General features: G+C 28.7%; 2 protein-coding genes and 1 long non-coding RNA gene across 6 annotated transcripts in view; 1 reads left to right on the forward strand and 2 right to left on the reverse strand.

The window, feature by feature from the left end:
• Nucleotides 1-8,319: 8,319 nt before the first annotated feature.
• Nucleotides 8,320-8,799, reverse strand: LOC139427257 (uncharacterized). Its single transcript, XM_071188309.1, has one exon. The coding sequence runs from the start codon at nt 8,797-8,799 to the stop codon at nt 8,320-8,322; it is 480 nt and encodes a 159-aa protein (XP_071044410.1).
• Nucleotides 8,800-16,423: 7,624 nt separating this feature from the next.
• LOC139427161 (uncharacterized) overlaps nt 16,424-22,885 on the reverse strand; it is an 11,080-nt gene continuing 4,618 nt past the window's right edge. The window contains exon 2 of the long non-coding RNA XR_011638323.1: nt 16,424-17,089. This is a non-coding gene — a long non-coding RNA (uncharacterized lncRNA). The remainder of the gene's footprint in view (nt 17,090-22,885) is intronic.
• The window catches only part of LOC107451254 (cyclin-dependent kinase 8-like), a 9,691-nt gene continuing 5,849 nt past the window's right edge, over nt 19,044-22,885 (forward strand). For 2 of the 4 annotated variants that reach the window (XM_043054994.2, XM_071187999.1), the window contains exons 1-3: nt 19,044-19,238; nt 21,127-21,202; nt 21,881-21,991. In XM_043054994.2, coding sequence (XP_042910928.2) covers nt 19,090-19,238; nt 21,127-21,202; nt 21,881-21,991 — 336 coding nt within the window. In that variant the 5' untranslated portion in view covers nt 19,044-19,089. The remainder of the gene's footprint in view (nt 19,239-21,126; nt 21,203-21,880; nt 21,992-22,885) is intronic. The other 2 variants (XM_071188000.1, XM_071188001.1) reach the window with 2 other exon arrangements.

A 22,885-nucleotide genomic window follows, 5' to 3' on the forward strand; every position in this document is an offset into this window, starting at 1 on the left:
AATCAACTTTCTTTATTAATCTTTTTTTAAATAAAAAAAGAGGTTTTAATTAATTAAAATAAAACTTTATTTATTTATTCTATTACATTTTAATTCGTTAATGCAAGATTTGTCGTAGTGATGGATTAGCTGTCCTCATAAATCATAACGTTCCTTACAAAACACCATAGTTTCAATTAAAAAGAGATCAAATTTTTGATTTTAGAGCTAAATAAGTATTTTTCCACTTCATGGAAAAAAAATTAAAAAAAACTTTCCACTCGCAAGTAATAAAATTACTTAATACTTAAAAAAATGATGACACGAAATTTTCTTTTTTGCATATTTTATCTTATAAAAATAACATTAAATTTTTAAAAATTGACATATTAAATATAAAATAAGTGTTTTTTGTAGTATATTATTGATAGTATTAAGTCATCTATAACTGAAAAAAAGACATAAAAAGGGCTTTAGTTAGCCGAATTAACCATCACTAAGCCCTGTCATTTTATAGAAAGTGATTTCAATTTTCTTTGATATTGTTGTTTTGCCAAAATATTTTAAGAGAAATTAATTTTTGTTACTGTTGTTCTTATCTTGATTTTTTGCTATCTTAAACTGGCTTATCTTTCCGAATTCTGAAGAAAGCAAAGCTCTCTTTCTCCCTCTGCTGAGGTAGTTTTTTGTTGTTTATTTTTGGCTTGAAAGCTAGAAAAATAATTTCCCTGCCATCTATCGGAAGGTTTTGAAAGCACGTCAAAAATATTAACAGCGCCCTCTCTATATGGCATTTGAAAGATTTTATTTATGTTTGTTTTTTTCTTCCTTTTTTTTTCTAAAAAAAATAAATAAATAATCCATATTCATTCAAAAATAAATATGATGCTACATGAAAAAATATTTTTGCTGAGTAAATGAAAAATAAATATGTTGAGCATTTTTAAAGGATAATTATGATTTTCATTTATATTCTGTACTAAAATTTAAAATTAAAAAAATCATTTTATCAGTAATCATTTCATCAGTAAACCATTTTATTGTAATTTTGATTAATATTTTAAAATTCAATTAATAAAAATTCCAAATATTTTGTGATTATTTAAAAAGGAAGTTTTAAAAGCAGAATTTCTTTATCAATTACTATTTCCAAATATTGCCCCAAAATTTTTTGAAAAAAAAAAATAATTATAAATATTGAGCTTATTATACTAGACTTGTGTTCTAACTATTCAAAAAAATGTAAACGCATTTTATTTATGCAAAATTTTTAAAACCCTTTGAATCATTTTGAATCCTGTTTTTAAAAAGTAAGTGATTAAACTGAGATTTTAAGTTAAAATAAACCCCAAATTTTTGAACATTTAAATAGATGAAAACACTTTATATAAATTAAAAATGTTCTATTTTAACGTTCATATAACACAATAGTTAAATTGTAATTAAAGTTTGCAAATTAATAAAATAAAAAAGTATATTCTCATAAAAATAATCCCTAATTTGAACTAAAAAAATGTATAATTGAAAGGAGGGTTTCAGCAATTTACAGTAATTTTTTTTTTGTCTATAAATATATTCATTATTTCTGAATATATTCATCATTTCTGAATTGCGTATTAATTTTAAAGAAGGTTTTAAAAAAAGCAATTTTATATACATATATATAGTTCAGAGAAAAAGTTATAGCAGTTCATTTCAGGCCAATTCCTAAAATGCTGTAATACAAACAAGAACGGACCTTTAGCTTTTTCCTGCTATTACATGAAATTTCTGTAAGTACATGTTTTTACCATCTATTATAAAAATAATAAATTTTTAGGAATCATTCAACATTAAAAAGAAATATATATTTTATTTAATAAAAGTCTTTACTTTAAAGTACATGTTTAATACAACAAACTAAACATTTTATAATAGGTAATTAAAATTTAAAGAAAAAACATTTTTCAATAAATTTAAGAATTGTTCTAGTTATAATAATTTTATTTTTAAGGGAATTAGTATTAAATTTTATCGGATTTAAATATTATACTTTTAGAATAAAAGTTCTTATAAATATTTATTTAAAAATTTTAAAATATTTATTTCAAATCAGATTTCTAATCGAATTATTTTCTAAAAATGTTTAATAAGCAATTAAAGAATTCATATTTAGGTTATAGCAAATTAACAAAATCCTAATTTTTTAATATTCTGTGTAAAAGTTCGGCAAATTTTAAAGCATAACGAAAGTGGATTTTTTAAATCGCAATATGCTAAATATTTTATGCATTCTATTTTTATCCCATCTTTTTTCAAATTTTTGAGTTAATAACAAATTTTTTTTACCTACTCTACACTTTTTCATTTTCAATCAATCAATCCATTGTTAGTTTACAATTAATAATGGTATACAGTGAAGGTCCTGTAACCAATTAATAACAAAAGGCCAAATAACACTTACATTTTTCGGGCCTGTATAAGTGACGAATTATCTCGCCGCCTCTTTATGCTAAAAGACAGGAGAAAAAGAAAATCGATAAAATATGCTTAATATTTTATTCTTCGCTTATTTTTTTCTTCATCTTTTCGAGTTAATAACTAATTTTTTTACCAACTCTGCACTTATTCATTATTAATATAACAATTCATTGTATCCTTACAAATAATTTATGGTATACAATGAAGGTCCTGTAACCAATTAAGTGCAAACGGCCAAACAGCACTTTTATTTTTCGGGCCTATATAAGTGAGGAGTTATATTGCCGCTACCGATAATGCCTCAAAACCAATGATAACGGACCCCATTGTGTTTGCCTTTGGCCGCTAATGTTCCGAAAATGCCAGCTTACGGCCTTACGTTTGCCCTGAGGTGTGTGCTTACTGGGTTGTTAATACTGACAAATAGGGGGGGGGGAGTATAAGCAATACCTGTCATATCATAACACTGATATAACAGGTATTGCTATCATATCATTGTTATGATATGATAAGTATCATAACAATGCTCCTATGATACCTAGGAGCATTGTTACATAACGTACGACATTACATAACGTACAACATTGTAATAGGCTACTACGAGGAAAAAGCATGTTTAATGTATCAAGTTCATAAATTGTAATTTATAAGTGAAACGTTAAGTAAAACTAGTTTTGGTGGTATTTTTGACAAGTTGATTAACGAAAACAAATTGTGGGCCTGACTTTTTCTTACGGTGAGCGATCGTATGGAGGCAAAATTCAAACTTTCTAAACATAAGAAAATAAAAAATTGCTTTTCTCAGAACTCTTTGGTAGGTAAAATAGCATATACTTGGGCTAACAATTTCCTGCAAAAGGCTATCTTCCGCTCTCAAAAGTAAATTTTTTTTGTCAATTGTGGTTACTTGGGTCTATTTCTCATTGGCCTCAGAAACGCCGGAAGTGCTACTCTCTTATTGTTTCCCTATGAGCACCTATGGCTAAGTAATGGCGGTGGAGTAGCGTCGCCCACGTCATACAACCACAAACCTGTTTATAGGACGTTTTACATTCACACAATCACACAGAAGAAAGGACATAGAACACACAGAGAGAGAAAGAAACATTCATGCTCTGAGCGGGATTTGAACCCGCAACCATTGGCTCCGCAGTCAGGCATGCTAGCCACTCAGCCACCTGGTCGGCTTAAAATTCAAACTTGTTGTGTCAAATTATGACATGAGATAATTACATGAGATATGTGCAGAGTTAAAAATGTAAATAATATTTTGGTAGAAAAATGTTTTTTATATTGTATAACTCAATGTTAAATATTTTTTTTCTTTCTGTAACTTATAATTGATCCAGTAGAAGCATCCACGTTGAGAATCTATTTTTACTGAAGATTGGTGACAAGCTTCAAATTTTTTCCTACTTCATCAAGCCGCTACGTTTTATATATTTTTCTTTTTTCGCCATATTCTTTTTTTTTTTGTGACTTCCTTCACGAAAAAGTTTCGGCAAGCTATTTGATGTAATTCGATAACGTTTTGAAGCACAGTTCAAGCTTGGAGTTTCGATTACAAATTTAACCGGAAGTAAATTTTGCTGAAACCTTTTATGATTTTTTTGCTGAGCGAAATAGAAAAAAATTAGTGAGAAATTGTTACCAGCCAGTGGCATTTTTTATAATGGCCACTTTTTCAAAAATTGGAAATTTAAAACGATTAAAATAGTTATTCATATTATTTATGTTTTCAAAATATAATTTGCACTACACGATTCATTTCTAAAATGCAGAAAAAATTTTCTGTACCTTTTTAAGTAATTTTATTTAACATTTAAGTATAGTATAAATGACGTTTTTATCTTATAAACTTTAGCGTTTAATCTTTTAAACCAGCAATGCTAGATGCAATATACGTTAGTTGAGAATCGTGAAGTTTATTAAACAAAACTGATATTATTGAGATAAATATAGAGCAATATATTTTATTAAATTATTTTTTATCTACCATAAAGTAAAATTTGATGTGAAATTAACTTGATTTCGAAATGAATCTTTGACAACGAAATTCTGTTCCCCTGAAATACTGATCTAGTGTAAAATAAAATTATATAGAGTTTCATTATTCAAAAATGAAAAAAATATTAAAAATGTTTAAAAAATTTAGTGATAAGTATAAAACCGAAAAAAAATAGTTCTTTATTCTTAAAACAAAACATAAAACCCGAAAATTTCAACAACAAAAAAAACGACGATAGAAAGAGTCTATAAAAAACACTTAAAAATGCCCCTGAATAAAATCGCCGTCAAGAACAATTTAAAATTTAATTCTAATAAAAAAAATCTTATTTTTTAAATTCTTAAAAGAAACCTTTATCACTGCAAATCACAGTTTTTCTTATTGTCTCAAGTGGAGAAGATAAAGAAAATGTTTTATTCGTCATTGAAATATTATTTGGTAATTTTGTAGCATCCAAGTATGAAAGAATTCTCCGGAGACCAGGATAGTCTGGATGGAAGAACGTTGAGACCATGTGTAACTGGCCGTGAGTTTGATCCTCGCCCACCGAATGCTCCCCGTTTAGTAAATGTTGATTGGTGCACGTTATCTCGGTTTGGGTTACAAAATCCTCAATGTTTCCACAACAAATCAAACTTCTGGGGGAAATGAATTGCAGCTAGATTGTTCTCTGGTTCAGGTCAAATTTATGATCTGTGGATGAATGAATGAATGGGTTCACTCTTTAAATGTGCTGTGACGTATGTGTGTCTGAAGTCGAATACTTGGCCGTAGAAGGTGCCATTGAGAAACAGGAAACGCACCTCTGCTTAAAATTAGCTTGGTTTCACCCAGCAGACTTGCTGAAATGGGCAAGTGAAATTAGAAGCAACAACAACAAGAATGCGGGCAATGAATATTTCGGTGAAAATAGCATATTTCTTGCTTAATACAAGAAGCATCCAAGCATTGGAACATATGGAATGGAACATATGGTGCAATTTTGGCGGGAAAAAGTTGTGTCAGGTGGCGAATGGCAGGCAATTGTTTTATATCCATATATTTAGTCTCCCTGCAATCGGTGTCCACTGATAATTAATCCCTACACTTGGGAGGCCAACTTTAGTTGACAGAGGTATGAGAAAGAATTAGCTATTGTAATACAGTATTGTAATAAAATTTTTCTTCGAACAAAGAAGTAATAGTGACCACATATTCATATGTATCGTAAATTTATTATTATTTTAAAAGGCTGATATTTCATATCTTATTGATTACTTTGAATTTTATGGGACAGGATGTTGTCTTTATGATGGAGAATAGTGTTTTGTGATTCATCTTAACTCTGGTAAGAATTATATTCTAGTGCTTCAGTAAATTTTCAGGCCGTTCAAGTATAAGTTTGTCTATACCGATGTCTATATGAACCACGATGTCTATATGAACATGCAAAAATCTGGAAATAGGAAGTCCATATACTCCTAGAGGGGATTTCGTGTGACGTCCAACTTTAGATTTTTGGCATGATAGGCAAGTCTTGCACCAATGCTTTATGTCTTTGGTCATGGATTTCCATACGAATCTCTTCCTGATGAGGTCTAAAGTTACTCTTCCTCCGGGATGAGATAAACCATGAAAAGTCTGAAAAATACTCCGACAAAAGTCTTTAGGAATGTATGGTCCTATATCACCAGTAGAAACATCACAAAAGATAATTTTTGCATTTTGGAGATTCATAGGTTTTAGTTTGAAACCGGAATTAGACTCAAGTAAAGAGTGAAGCTCTGTGTCATCAACCTGTGCCTCCGCAGTCTCCTCTAAATTGATATCACTTGAATTATTAAAACTAAAGGAAGAAATTCTCGAAAAAGTGTCAGCAACTATATTTTCACTACCGGGAATATGTCTTAAATCTGTAGTGTACTGACTAATAAACTCTAAATGTCGCATTTGTCTTGAAGAGCATTTCTCACTCTTTTGCTGAAATGCGTAAATGAGAGGTTTGTGATCAGTGTACACTAGAAAATTTCGACCTTCAAGCATGTGCCGAAAATGTTTGATTGCTGAATAAATTGCAAGCAATTCCCTATCATAAGTGCTGTATTTTTGCTCTGCAGCATTAAATTTGCGAGAATAAAAACTCAAAGGCTGTAATTCGTTGTTTAATTTTTGTTGCAAAACTGCACCAATAGCAAAATCTGAAGAATCTACAGCAAGAGATAAACTTGCATTTGGTAAGGGATGTGCTAGCAGAACAGTATTTGCAATCGCATCTTTAATTGCCTCAAAAGCAGAAATTTCCCTATCAGTTCAAATTAGAGGTGTTTTATCTTTTTTAGCTTTACCCTTAGTTAAATTGTGTAAACAAGATTGGATTTTAGCTGCATTTTTAAAAAATCTGTGATGGAAATTTACCATAGCTAAAAATCTGCTCAATTGTTCTACAAATTTAAGTAAAGGAAAGTCTCTTAAAGCTTTAACTTTTTCAGGTATAGGCTGAATACCATCCTTTGAAACTAAATATCCCAAAAAATTAACCTCATTAACACCAAAAACGCATTTTTCTAAGTTAATTATTAAATTGAAATCGTTTAAACGTTTAAGAACTTTGTCTAAATCCGATTTATGCTTTCTTCGGTTTTAGAGAAAATGAAAATATCCAAATATGCTATACAACAATCTATGTCTCTTAAAACATTGTCAATAAAACGTTTAAATGTTTGTGCGGCATTTCTTAAACCGAATGGCATAAATATATTCAAAGTCCAATTGGTGTGATAATTGCTGTTTTAGGTACATCGGAAGTTTCAACTCATATTTGGTTATATGCTTTTACTAAATCTAATTTAGAAAAGACAGTTTTTCCATTTAAATTATCGAAAAATCCTGGATATGAGGTATCGGATATCTATCAGGAATAGTTTTGGCATTTAAACGACGAAAATCACCACATGCCCACGGACTTTTAGATGGACGAACAATACTTGCTTTATTAAATCGGCGAATTCTTTACGAACAATTTTTAATTTCTCAGGCGATAAACGTCTTGCTTTGGAAAAAACCGGGGAACCAAATGTTTCAATGCAATGTGTCACACCGTAGTCTTGGAGCGGTGCATTTTGATTGAAACTTAAAATATTCGGATATTAGATCAACAAATCAAGATAACGGTTCTCTGATGAGACCAAAGTTAATCCAAATGATGGTCCATGACATGAAATGCCCTTAGAAAAAACTGTTGTCAAACTGTCAAGTAATCGACGATTTTTAACATCAACCAACAGTCCGAAACGTTCCAAAAAATGTGCACCAGTAATAGGGCTTGACACATCAGCAATGATAAAATTTAAGTCAAACCTTCTACGCAAACCAAGATCTAGTTCTAAGCGCTTATTGCCGTAAGTTGAAATTTTAGAACCGTTTGCAGCATACAAATTTAATTCCTGAATTATGTTATTTTTTGTTAAATTTTTAGGAAAACAGCTAACTGCTGCGCCGCTGTCTACGAGAAATCTTGAACCAGATATTTTATCATAAACAAAAAGGCGACTGTGAAACTGGCTAACATCTGCCGTCGCTACATCAGACGAGCCGTTTAGTTTTCCGAAAATTGGCATGGCTGTATGCACTTGTGTGCTTTATTACCAAAACTATTATGAGACCAACATAATTTACCCGTACGTATATTGTCAGGATTGTAGCTACGTGAATTTGGATGTCTGTATCTACGATTACGACTTCTATCACGATTACGTTGTCTTGAGGATCTAGATAATCTCTCAACGTTAGCGCTAAGAATCGAAATTTCTTCACATAATGATTGAAGAGTCCTGAGAATTTTTAACTTCAGATATCGATTGGAAACAAGATATTTCGCAAATCTTATCGTCAATTTAAGCTTGTTCATTAATTGGGTCTTTGCAAACAGACAAAATTTGCTGCACATGAACTAGCAAACGTTGCTGCCACAAAGTATGCAATATATCGTTGTTAAGCTTTTGGTAAGAGAGATTTTGCATCTCTAACAGAAGCTGTGACGGTCGTTTTTCATTCAACTGCAAATCTTGCAACAGCAATTTTAACTGAACAGATTCTGGTTGAGAAAAGGTTTCGATTATTTTGGCTTTTAATCTCTCATATGCATTAGATTTGGGAGGGTTACGAATTATATCTCTTATAGAAGATAGAGCCATACTGTTCAACGCGGAAACTACACAATGGTATTTAGTTTCATCGGTTGTTATTCCTGCTATCACAAATTGTGATTCCAACTGGTGGAACCAAAGCTCAGGCTCTGCTTCCCAAAAAATCGGTGCTTTAAAAGCAACACGAGAAAGTTCTAAATTTTTAGTGTCCTTTTCCTCAACAAACATTATAAATGTCTACAATTACTATGCATAAAATTATTGAAAAGAGAAAAATAATCTTGCTGTCAATTATGCAAGACATGCGTAAGAATTTATCAACTATTAAATTACCAGATGAGCCCTACATTTACTTAAGATAAAATACTTTACTTAATCAGAAAGAGGCTAAGAGGAGAATGACAAACTTCAATCTTCACATAAGTCATCACAATTGGTCAAGAAAGAAAACCAAAATCTCACTTACTTCAAAATTTGAATTATCCATGAAAGTTGTTTCAGCATACTACTTTAGTAGATAAAAATTATCCAATGACTGGAAACCACTGTATTCTATATGTTGCTACTATCATTCTTTGGTCAACCATTGTAATTCACCGGGTTACCATTATGTAGAAACGAGGCAAAGCGTTCTTACATTCTTACGGAACCAAAGACAACATCAAAACAATCAGAAGATAAAAATTAACTTTTTATTTTCCGGAAAAATGATATAGTCACAAGAACTGCGTGACTAACTTAAAAGTAAATTAAAGTTCAAAATAGTGTATAACACTGAGTAGTAGTAGCTTTGTGGTTTTACAGATACGTATATATACTGGAGAAACTGTGTGATGAATAATTATGACATCAGTATCTTGCAGTCAGTTGCAGTTAATTTCTGACAGCGGAAAGAATATCAGGATGAGAGGTCGCTGGTCCGGTATTCCGATCCTCAGGTCTGATCTAGCGAACTCTACAATGTCATTAAAATAAATTTGAATTCAAATAAATGACACATTATTCGTTAAACCTATTCGAAATGTACTATAGTATAAAATCTTAAAGCGTAACAGCACGACTAAGACTCATTTTTCAATTAATAACTAATAATAATAATAAAACAATTAAATTCGTGATATAAATCAAAAATCGTCAAATAAATTCGTAATATATAAATTCGTGAAAAAAAGTGCTTTCGACAAAATACTAAAATAGAGATCTATCGACAAAGACTACTCACTTCTGCCTAGCTTAATAGTATGAGATTGGTGAGAATGCTCTGGTTATTTCAGTTTCCATTTTTAAAAGCGCTATATGTTGAGCCACCTCAGCTAGATTTGGCATGTGACATTTTTAGTGGCAATCATTGGTAGATTTTCTAGCGGTGCCATTCGAGGAGTTGTAATAAGGCTTTTTTTTGTTGCTGTGTAAGAGAAATATATATATACATATATATATAGATGTTTAGCATTTTATAAGGAAAGAATTTGGGACAATATAGTTTAAAGTTGCGCTTTATTTTTTCCAAATATAATATTTTTGTTGTTCCTGTTAACTGTTTTAAACTAAACTTTCAACATGTTTTCCGCAGTTCCATTAAATGACAATAAATGTCGAATATATCTCTTTTTATATACACAGGAAACAGCAAACGCTGCATCGCGAGGAAAACCTTGCATGATTAGCCCAATGATATAGGGATTTTAACCCGTGACCCATTGACGATGATCATCTTATACTTATTTTTCTGGTCGGTGCAAGCCGGGAGTAAAACCCACATAAACCTGTCATCGAGCCCGGGACACCACATTGGGAAGGGAATTACTTTTTCAGCTGCGGCAACGTGATTCCTCCTCGACAATTTTATTTTATATTGTCATTGCCATTTCTTACCGTCATGGAAGAGCCCACCTATTTTTGGACTTAAAGACTACCAATGTTCAAATACCTAGCTTTGTAATTTTGAACCCAATCCAGAAGACAAGGATCAACAAGTATTGGGAGAAATTTGCCTTCATGGAGGACTTTTTATTCGATAAAACTAACACGAATTTAAGTTAAACGGAGAGCAAAACCACGAAAACCTTCCACAGTTAATCTGATGGCAAAGGGACTGACACTGAGGATATATTATGCTTGCTCTTGGGTCGATGCAAGCCGGGGGCGGAATTCGAATCGATTAGTCATTGCAGGAATTTGAACCCAGGGCACCTCAATTGAAGGCCAGCGCTCAATACCCTGAGCCATCACGGCATTAAATCTATGTCTTGCATATTGTCTTTAAATATACCAATTGTGCAATTTCCTTTTAATTTTATTTTTACTAGCAACATATTAAAACACGATATGAATAGCTGGAGTTGTGAGTAGTAATTAAGTATAAAACTATACTTTGTAAGAGCTTAAAGTAGAATAAAGTACTTAATAGATCAGATTTAAGATCTTAGTAAATCAGATCTTAGCAAAGTAAAAAAGTTCCACGCCCCTCAAAAAAAATTGTTGGAACTTTTTTTTTGTAAATTATTTTTAGTTTTGATATAAATGTTTTCATACTGTAAAGTGTTATTAGCAAATTATCCCACATAAAATTTACTGGTTAATTTCATGGATAATTGTTCCTTGCAATAAGGTTATAAATTTTTAACAAAAATGAGCACAAGAGTTTTTCACGAAAAGATAAATGTGTTCAAATTCCGAAATTGTTCTTAATCAGTTTTCGAAAAAGAACAATAAAGACCTTGTTCCAAATTATTAACAAAAATTGAAGTATTTAGGACGTTCTCGTTTTTTATATATTCCTTTTAGGTCATATTGAGAAAATAAACAAATTTTAGTTCGAACTTTAAATAATGTAAATAAAAATTGCAATTTCTAATTCTTCAAGTAAATATTTAGCTATTCTGAATAATAATTAGCAGACTGCAATTCAGTCTTTTCAATGTGATGCTAAAGTCATAAACTCAGCAAATAAGGTAAAATGCATTAATTTTAAACTTTTTAATTTTTTTAAACAATTCATTCCTTAAAATGCTTGGCCCCTTTTGCCGGATATAAGTAGGTAGGATACAAATAGGCTCGATGACAGGTTTATGTGGGTTATACTCCCGGCTTTCACTGACCAGAAAGTTTAGTATAAGATGATCATCGTAAATGGGTTACGGGTTAAAATCCCTATATCATTGGGCTAATCATGCTAGGTTTTCCTCGCGATGCAGCGTTTGCTGTTTTCTGTGTAAGTAAAAAGATATATTCAACATTTATTGTCATTTATTGGAACTGCGGAAAACATGTTGAAAGTTTATTTTAAAACAGTTAACAGGAACAGCAAAAATATTATATGTGGAAAAAACAAAGTGTAACTTTATACTAAATTGTCTCAAATTCTTTCTTTATAAAATGCTAAACATATTAATAGTAATTTTAATAAATTTATCAATCTTCTAGCTTTAAATAAGACATCTTACTAACAGTTCTGTAAATCTATTAATTTAATAATCAAATATTTAATATATGAAGGGAGTTTTTCTCATTTGTAATGTATACCAATGTTATGGAGTTGAAAAAATATTTTTACTTTCACATAAAATTTTCAATGTAATTTTTACAGACAATTTATATTTAAATTCATCAATTTCAAATAATGCGTCTTAATATAAACTTATCATAATCAATGCTTATAAAAAAAATTAACGATTAAACGAAAAAAAACTATAATAGTTGTTCCTAATTATTAACTTAATTTAAAGAATTGAAATCATTAAGTGAAGAAACAATGCAAGAATATAAAAATACTTTACTTAATTTCCATCTAAATTTATTAAAAAATTTTCGTCGTAATAATTAGCCTTTCATGTTAGCGTACTTAATATACTAAAAAAACTGCGATAAAAAAAAGTTTATATTTGCAAAAAAAAATTAAATTGTAAAATAAAAAAGGCGCAAAAAAAGATATGCATCGGAATCACAATTTTAGCAAAATATTAGAGATGGACAGGAATAAAGCAAAAACAATATAAAACAGATATGAAAACAGTACTAACAGTATTTCTGACAGTTATGAAAGGCGCAAAAGACAAACCGAAATTTAGATCGTTTTGAATTCAAAAACAAAATTTTATTTCTCCATTATCATATAGGAAAAAGTGACGATAAAGGATTAAAATCTTCAGAAATGCTTTTAAAAATACCGCGTCATAGTAAAAACGTCAATAGAAACAGGAAATTACAAATAAAGAATAACAGAAAAAAAAACAGTTCTAAGAATCTCAGTTTTTCATATTACCACAATTTTTGGAAAATTTAGCCACAAAAGAAAAAAATTCTACTAGAAACTCAGTTAAAAAATACTATTACCTAATAAACACAGTTTAAAAAATTATAGAAAAAGCTAATACGAAAAAAATAGTTCTTAATTCTGAAAACAAAACTAAAAAGTCGAAAAAAAATTTTTTTAAAAAGTGATAATAGAAAAAGTCTATAAAAAAACCCTCCTAAAAATGCACCCGAATAAAATCGCCTTAAAAACAATAGTTTAGAATTTAATTCTGATAAATAAATTTTTTTTAATTCTCTAAAAAGAAACCTTTATCACTGTAAATCTCGATTTTTCGTATTGTCGCAAGTGGAGAAGATAAAAAAATAATAGTTTTATTCGTCATTAAAATCTTATTTAGTAATCTTGTAGCGCCCATGAATAAGCAAATTCGTGGGAGACAGGGATAGCCTGGTAGGTAGAGCGTTGGGACCATATTCAAGAGGTCGTGAGTTCATTCCCCATCTGTCAAGGACTCACCGTTTAGTGAATGGTGACTGGTGCACATTAATTCTGTCGGGTCACAAAATTTTCCATAATGAATTATACATCTAAGGGAACTGAATTGGAGATGAACCATTTTCTGGTTCAAATCAAAATTATGATCTGAGGATAAACGAATGAATGTATGAGCGGGTCCATTCTTTAAAAGGGTTGTCTTTAAATGTCTGGGGTTGCGATTTGCTGGCATAGTCTAATGTATTTAAACAATATTTGAACTTTGTGGTTTCCAGGTCAAAAGTTTGCTAAAAGATATTTCTAGTTTAAACTTTTTTTGCCTCTTGTTTGATAAAGTTGGCTGGTACCAATGGCATTCCTTTTAGCAGTGCTGACTGTACTTTTTTTCGATCTGGCTAAAGAAAATTTCTGATGTTTTGGGGTTGGCTAACGATTTTCTTGAACAGTCTGAAATTTGAGCGAAATTCAAGCCTTTTGCTTTTTTGTCGCGTTTAAAAATGTTAGCTTATTTTGAAATTTTCTTTGGCGGCAAGGCTAATGGAAAATTTAGGCTTTATTATAATTGGTCAATATCTAGAAATAGAATTAAAACTTGTGAGTCTGTGTGTCAAAAGTTATCTAAAACTTTTTTTTGACCCTAACTTATTTTGGTTAACAGACAAAGGAAAATTTATCATAGACTAACGATCTTGTATCATGGTTTAACGTTTGAAGGCAATATTCCCACTTTCAAAGCAAATGTTCGCTGAAACTTGCTTTGGCCATGCCTTTTTTTTGTTTCTAGACTAAAAAAAATATTCATTGAGCTAACAATTACGTTCATTTGGCTTAGGTTTTCTGCAAAACTTAAAATTGTGGTTTCAAAGTCAAAAGAGTGAAAGTCCGTCAGACTGAACAGTCAAAGTCAAATATGGCCAACTTGTTTTGGCCATATTTTTAAGTGATATAGCTACAAAAAAGATTTGGTTAAATAAGAAAAATTTTAGTTTAGGCTAACGTGGACAACAATTTTCCATTATGGTTTAAAAATTGGTACCCAAATTCAAACTTTCTGTGAAAAACTTAGTCAAAGTTATATGTAGTTATTGGACTAATTAATATTTTATTATTTTTGATATATAATCGTAGATTTCGTATTTTCTAATATTTTGAGTCTCATTTTATTTTTGGAGTAAACAAGGGGAAGATTTGGGTGGCAATTATTCTGCATTACAATTTCACTTAATTTCATGTATTGTTAGGAACAATAAAACATGGAACAATAGTTTTATGATCTTATTCCACGCATTATTTACTGAGCAAGAAAAAAAAAATTATATTACCGAATTCTGCTACCATCCATTTTCCTTCCTCTTATTCCAAAGTATATTTTGTGTCCAATTTATCTTTTGGAATAAATATTTAAAATTGAATTAAGAAATAATACTTAAGTTGCTAAACTTTTATTGATATTTTTTCAATTCTTTATGCAAAGAGTTTCTGATAAATTTTATATCATTAATCATTTTCAAGTCTTATTTTTAATTTTAAATATATTCCTATTTTTTTTAATGAACCAATTTTATCAATCTTTCCAATTTTACTAACACTAATCATCTCTCATTTTACTCTAGCCATTTGTAACTTTAATACTATCATACATTATTCCTATTTTGAAATCATATAATGGAGACTATCTTATGTAATTATAAAGTTAAATTTACATTTAAATTTTGTGCAAATTTTTACTTTAAAGAATTTTTTTTTTTCTTTAAAATAATAAAATTAAATTATTAAATTTTCAAATTGTCATTTTTGGTAATAATTGACCCAATAAAGAACATAACTTTAAAATTTTTAAATTACTTACTTAAACAAATATATTTTCCACTTCGTTTTTCGCAGAAAGTGAGTGGAGAAATACTTACGTAACTTTATTCTTTTAATATCTGAAATTATACTAAACAAAACTCCTGAAACAGTACCCAACCGCAACGTAAATATTTTTCTGAGGAGTGAAATCAGGAAAGCATCGGATATTATGAGAATTGCCAGTAATTTTTCATAATGCAAAAATAACGTTACATGCGCACATCAGACATTTTCTGCAATTTGATAATTATTTAAAGGAGATACTAAACCAACAATCTTCGCCAAAAAAGTTGCATATTATTTTAATTTTAAAACCAAAAAAACTTGTAAATATAATGTTTTATCTAAATTAAATTTGCTGAAACATTTAATTGCGTGCGAGAATGCTACTAAAAAAATATAAAATTTCTTACGTAATCTTTTAAAAGCTGCCTTTAGTATGAATACATCAAAATTTGACTATAATCAATTACTCATTTGAGAACGTTGCTATAGTAAAATAGATTTTTTTGTTTGAAACAATTTCATTGTCTGTATTTTTCCTGATAATAGATAATGGATTATAAACATAAATAGATTTACAAAGAGTAGGAGTAATTTGTAAGCGTTTTAAGCAGAGCTTTTTTGTAAAAAGAAAATTTAAAAAATTAAGCTGAGGCTGGAGTCAAGTTTCTGATATTGATGAATTAGCCACTAAAAAACTATATTATGCATTTAAAAAACTTGTTTTTGCAACGAATACACAGGGCCTTTCAGATAAAAATTTAAACAAGATTCTTTTATACATTGATTAAAATTTTTGTTTTTACACAATAATTTAAACGTTCATCAGCTAAATTTTAAATATTGAGACAAATAAATTTTTAATATTATCATTATTTTACTGTTATATTATTTTAAACGTGATAAAAATAATATTAATTTTTATACTTCTTATCTTAAATTTCAACTAAATAATTCAAAATTCAAGTAATAAATGCTATGCTAACAATAAAATAAAATTGATTTTGGTATCCTGAAAATTTAAAAGTAACCAAAATTTAAATGTATCTGTTTTCGTAATACCTAAGCATCACTATAAAAAAATTTCAAACATATCTTATTAAGTTTTATTAATGAAAATATCATAACTGCCAACCCCCATTTCCTGAAATTCTGAAGATTTATAACGAAGTGGTAGAATAAATAACACACTGCAGTAGTTAAGAATAAAAAATAAAAAAAATAATAAATAAATCACGAAAAATATTATGTCACAACAGAATTATTTTATTTTGAAACAAAACACAATATAAAAATAAAATTTATCCAATTATAAAGCAATATATTCTTGCCGTCATTGCTTAAAATTAACATATCGATAATCTTTTGGAAAAATGAGAGTTAAAAGCACATATTTGATAGTAAATAAAATAATTTTTATTCTCTAATATAAAAAGCAACGGTTGGACTATGTGCTTTTAATTTATTATTATTTTTAAGTGATAAAAGTTTTCGAGACTTTACAGAGATTTCATGCAATTTTATTCCGACAATGCAAGTTATTGTTTACTTGCAACTATATTTCCGAGCGATCAATTAAGAAATCTTTAAAAATTTCTTGAAGGATTTTATAAAATGATCATCAACAGTGAATATTACTTCTATCACGCAAAGTAGGGATGAATCAAGCTGGTATGCTCCTTTCTTCAAACTTCTACACAACAAGCAATAAGAGGACTTTAAGCTACGAGAGATTTAACTTGCACCTTGCTACAAATACACACCAGTTGTTTTGTTTTCTGTCAGGATCGAACTTGCGTCCTCTGGTTTTCTACTTGAGTGTGTTATTTTCCATTTGCAGTATCCAGCAGGACATTTCAAAACTGAATTATTCCTTTCTGGTAGATTAGCTTGTAAATCTAGCAAACGAAGCTAAAATTATAAAAGAAAAATTGATGTTAAGTAAGAAAATCGATGTTAAATAAAACTTAACATCGAAAACACTAAATTTAAAAATATCAAGTATTGAATATTTATTTAAAACTTTGATTATTTAATTTGAAAATATCTTTAAGAAGTTGTGATATCCTTTATATTAAATATAATGAAATTCAATGGATGGATTTCCGTATTAATACCTGCACCAAAAAATCTCTATATCACCACATAAGAATCAAAAAACGCAACAGAGAAAAAGTGATTAGCTAAAAGAATCTTTTAGTGAAAAGCGAGAATCTCGCATATTTTTTTCTTTTCTCGCATTAAAAAATTATTACCGCGAGAAATTCGCGCATTCTATTAATTAATTTCAAAATTCGTGAATTTCTCGCATTTTGGAAAAAGCTTCGAATTACGCCATTTAGAATAAAATCCGTTTACTTTTTTCTTCCTTGATCTTTCATTATTTTCAACATCTGCCCCGTTATCTAGCTTCCCTATTTACCAGTATTGTTCAGAATCTTTTCCAACAACAAAACACATTTCTCTGCAACCACCTGTTTACCGAAAGGTTTCTTCACGTAAGACGTTCAAATTTTTTATGCACTAATGTAGGGTGGACAAATACCTTGCAAAGGCAAAATCTTCTATGATGATGCACCAAAAATAGTCAATGCTTTAAAAAATAGAAGACGTTAAAAATGTGTTATAATTAAAGAAATGATTTTTTTTCAAGAGTTTTTGTGTTTTTTTAGTTTTTAGAAATCTCACTTAACTTTTTGTAATCTCACCCTGTTTCTGAGAAAGGGTGAGAAATTCTCGCTCATTTTTTTTCTATGATGAAAACACTGTAACAGCTGTAATTTGCTTGAGAAATGGATTGTGGTTAAAATTCATATCTTGTTTACATGTAGTGGAAGCTTGATATGAGGATACTGAGTCAGGCTTTGTCCATATTGTCTTAACAGATTACAATTATGTGTTTTTCTGATTATAGTCATTAAAAAAATTGAGCCTTGAAGACAAGGCTAAGTATTTATCCTTGGTTGGATGTTATGTGTGTTGTAACAGTTTGTAAGAATATGGTTCATGTACTCAACATACACAACTCTTTTTAAGTCTAAATTTGAAATTTTAATTTATATTCCTGTCTGATGTATAGTTATTATTATAATTGGTAAATTAAAATCTTTGGTGTAATCGTGATTTTTTTTAAAAAAAAATCAGCAAAACATAAAATTATTTAAATTAAAGTAAGGCTGTTGGATAATTAAACATTTATTTTGAAATGGTGTATATGTCATGATTTGCTGCTAAAAGAGAACTTAGAAGTGTCACAATTAATAAGAATTTGTGATACGGATTTCATTCAATTTCTGTTAGCTCATTTCTTCTTCATTATCTTGTCAGTGAAAGGACTGTTCTAAAAAGTGGAATATCAGCCAAGTGTTAATTTCTTTAAAAAAAAAAGGAACCCATTTGGAATTAGTTAATAGTTTGTATATTCAGTCTCAGACATTTCAGTACATTGAAGTGATCTGAATCGAAGAAACAAAAAACTATTTAGGAGTTATTTTTTAAGTAGTTAAGCAAGGGTGCATAACCATTTTTAGATAGTTGAAATCCAGCATATATAAATCATAATTTAATTATAAAAATAGGAATGAAAAATAATCTTAAAAATTGACTTAGGTTTCATTTAAAAGTAATGTGAATTATTATCTATGTATAATTGATTATTTTACTAGTCAGACGAAAAAAAATTTATGTAAATAGATCTAATCACAAAAAGTAACAAGATTATGAAGCAAATTATTATGACTGATTTATTAGTTTACAGAATGTAAAAAACTTAGAAATTAAAAAACTTTTTTTAACTTAATTTTTCCGGAATGTAAAGTTTCATGAAAAATTTAACATGTAAAGAAACTAATCATTTTTAATGTAATCATTGTAAAAATATGTTTATTTTCTTAACAGTGTTCCCAAATTAAATGGATTTTGACTTTAAAATGAGAACATCTAATGAACGAGCTAAAGTTGAAGATTTGTTTGAATATGAAGGCTGTAAAGTTGGAAGAGGAACTTATGGTCATGTCTATAAAGCAAGAAGAAAAGATGGGTTAGCATATAATAATAAAAAGTATTTTTGATCTACATATTTGCTATTTTTTAAGATTAGTTACAAATAAATCTTTTTCACAAATAAGAAAAATACAAGCCTCATAAAATAATTTTCTGTTAACTATAACCAGAGTTGGTAAAAATAAAAAACCTACAAACACAAAACCTCAATTAAAAAAAACTTTCTTTAAGCATTGATCAACTCTTGTAACTACCTAGTTTCAATCTTTTTGCTTCCAACTCATTTTTGCAAAATTTGTCTAAAAATAAGTTTTCTTTAAAGAATGTTAAAATTTTTTTGAACTTTATATTAATTCTAACTGTAGGGATGAGTTTCGTAAAAAACCAAAAAAACTAAAAATAGAAATCCAGAAATGTTAAGTACAAAATCACTTAAAATAATTGAAAAATAAACCGAAATTTCATTTTAAGCATATAATTTTAAAATCGTGTAAATACGAATCTCTGTTTAAGCTTATAATCGTTTTATATGCTTCTCTATGTTTGAGATAACATTGCATGAATATGAATCTCAATGTTTGATTTTAAAATTTCATGAATATGAATCTCAATCTTTGATTTTAAAATAGCATAGATACGAATCTCGACATTTAATGTTAAATTCGCTATAATATGTATCTCGATGTTTGATTTTAACATCACGTTAGTACAAATCTCGATGTTTCAGTTTAAAAACGCATGATTTCAAATTTCAGTGAATTTTTAAATCACTTGAACACCAATCTTAATAGTGGCTTTTACATTGTGTGAATACAAGACGTGATATTAAATTGTGTGAATACAATAGGTGATATTAAATCGTGTGAATACAAGACATGATATTAAATCGCGTGAATACAAAACTCTATATTAAATCGCATTTACATAGGTAGGAAAAAGCTTAAAAACTATTTCGTTGTGTAGTAGTAGTAAAAACTTTCCAAGAAGGGCATTCGTGTAAATGATAGCGGTTCTGACTATAGAGATAAAACAGGTTTTTTTTTAAAAATCATTTGCAGCTAAATTTTAATATTTTTTGCCTGCTTCAAAATTACAGACTCTTATGCTAAATGAGCAAGCACTTTAAGATTCTTTACCGTATTCAGTTGAAAAAATATGTTTCTGACACATATGTTAAATAACTTGTTATAAAACATTTATTAGCAGTATTCTCTCGTTTGTCACGTTTATTGGTAAAAAGCCATTTTCAAGTTCTTTTTCTTATTTTTGTTAGATTCAATTTGAATTTTCTTTATGAAGCTCAAATGAAAAATTGTTAAGTACCAAGGACCTTATTTTAAAAAACAGCTGTAAAATATAAAATTGGGATATTTCATTTTAAGAGTAAAGTTTTTCTTGTGTATTTTTTTATTTTTGAAATATTAGTCAGGGATATAAATTTTAAAAAAAAATTGAGTGACTAGTTCAAAAATTTTATTAGGCCATATGTATTTCCACTTGTTTGTTTACATATCTCTTAAAATATTTTTTTTAAAAAAAGGTTTATGAAGGGAATTTAAAGGAAAAATAACAATACTGATAACAACATCTTAGACTTTCATGCCAGACAATTTAAATTTAAATATTTTTACTAGTCTCTGTTAATTTTTTTTCTTGTTCTACAATACATTATTTCTACAAAATGTGTTTATTTTAAAGAAATACTGTCTAGTTGACAATGAACTGTTGCCATTATGAATTTTGAAATATGGTAGGAATAAATATTTTTGTTTCCTTAACAGAATGTAGCATATCATGGTTTCTGTCTTCCGTTTTTCAGGTCATCAGTCATCTCTAGGATGACTGATTTCTTTTAGTAATAAAAAATTTGTATTTATAAAAATTCTTATTTAGCACAGATTTTGTTGTAAATTATTATGTGAAATTCTGTAAAATATTTATTTTAGGTCTGATCCAAAAGACTATGCATTAAAGCAGATTGAAGGCACTGGAATAGCCATGTCTGCATGCCGTGAAATAGCTGTAAGGAAAAACTTTAGAAAATTCTCTTTGCTATTACTTGATTTATTTACAATATCTTTAGTATTAGTGAATATTTTATATTTTTCATTACTCTTGTAAATGCATTTAATTTTTGGATGATTGGTAATATTATTTTTTTTTAGGAAAAAAAAAGGGAAATATCAGAAATTTAAATGTGATTAAATTAAAATTTTATGTATTTTCAATTTAAACTCTTTAGTATTTAGTCCCTTGACATATAAGATGTTAATTTAGCATACTAATGTTATGCTTGTTAGTTATTGAAAATTTTGTATTAAAACTTTTAAATCTATCAAGTTAATTAAAAAAAGTTTTCTTTTCTTCTACTTTTTTTTCCCTTCAAGAATTAGAGGCTAAGCTAAACTAAAAATAGATATTACTTATAATTTAAGTTTAAACTCATCTTAAACCTATTACAAGTGAGGCTAAATGTGTAAAAATGTATTTGTTCAAATAGAAGCCAGAATCATAATTTAAACTAATTTTTCAAAATGTCCTATGTTTCCCATATTAATATTTGTATTAAAATACTCATCCCAAAAAAGTAATAAGTACACTTCATGGCCAGTTATTGTAATTAATTCTAGTCATAAATTTTTAGTATGTTTGGATTTTGTTTAATCTATTTTTTTAATGTTTACTTTTTTTCCTTTACAGCTTCTTAGAGGACGTAAGCATCCTAATGTGATAATTCTTCAAAGAGTGTTTCTATCTCACACTGATAGAAAAGTCTTTTTGTTGTTCGATTATGCAGAACATGATTTATGGGTATAATTTTTTTACTTATATATATATATATATATATGTGCATGTTCATAAGAAGTAAATTTTCTACCCAGAATTAATTGTAATTAATTTTTAGTTTGATTGATTTTCATATTTATTAAGCTTTATTCACATTTATTTTTTCTCATAACTGACTGATAGATACAGTTTTTAAAATATAAAAATTTTTAAACCTTGTAACTTATCTAATGTTCGTTTTTTCACACATTCAATGCAAGCATATCTTAAATATGCCAATTACCCTGTTCTGATGTTTAAGTTAAATCAGGCACAAAAACATTCAAATTTGGACCTTCGATGTTTAATTTTTCTACTATTGGCATTTCATCATGTCTCTGAGACTATTTACATGAGTCAAAATTTTTTTTTGCACAATTATAAAGCTCATTTATTTCAAGTACAGTGGAAAGTCGCGTATCTGGAATCGGCAGGACTTCCCAAAGTCCGTATATTTGATTTTTCCGTATAATTGACCTCCAAGGTAAACAAAGCTTAAAATGATCTGAATCTAAGAAGCAGAAAATAAATAAACATTATTTTTCAGGCAATAATGTTTTAGTATTAGAATGATATCTAATCAATCATAAACAAAATATTAGAAAAAAAATAATTATTGCTATTTTAAAAATAAATATAGAAAACGAAAAAAATTCACAGTTATGAAAATATTAATTGCTCTCTCCGCCATTTTGAACTAGAACGATTCAAGCAAGAAGGGGAAATTCTCTTCATTCATTAAGGTAGGTGGAGAAGAAAAATTAATTTCCTCCTTACTTGCCATTCAAGTTGAGGGCGGGGTAGTGACAAATTCTTATTTTCTCTCCCATCATTGGCTATCAATCAAGCATAAAGGCGTGGAGATAATGATCCAAATTG

This window comes from Parasteatoda tepidariorum, chromosome X2 (genome assembly GCF_043381705.1).
Source record: "Parasteatoda tepidariorum isolate YZ-2023 chromosome X2, CAS_Ptep_4.0, whole genome shotgun sequence".
Lineage (NCBI taxonomy): Eukaryota > Metazoa > Arthropoda > Arachnida > Araneae > Theridiidae > Parasteatoda > Parasteatoda tepidariorum.

What these genes read in the sequence shown, in the direction of transcription:
- LOC139427257 (XM_071188309.1), bottom strand. Translation starts at nt 8,799, where the DNA reads ATGTTTGTTGAGGAAAAGGACACTAAAAATTTAGAACTTTCTCGTGTT.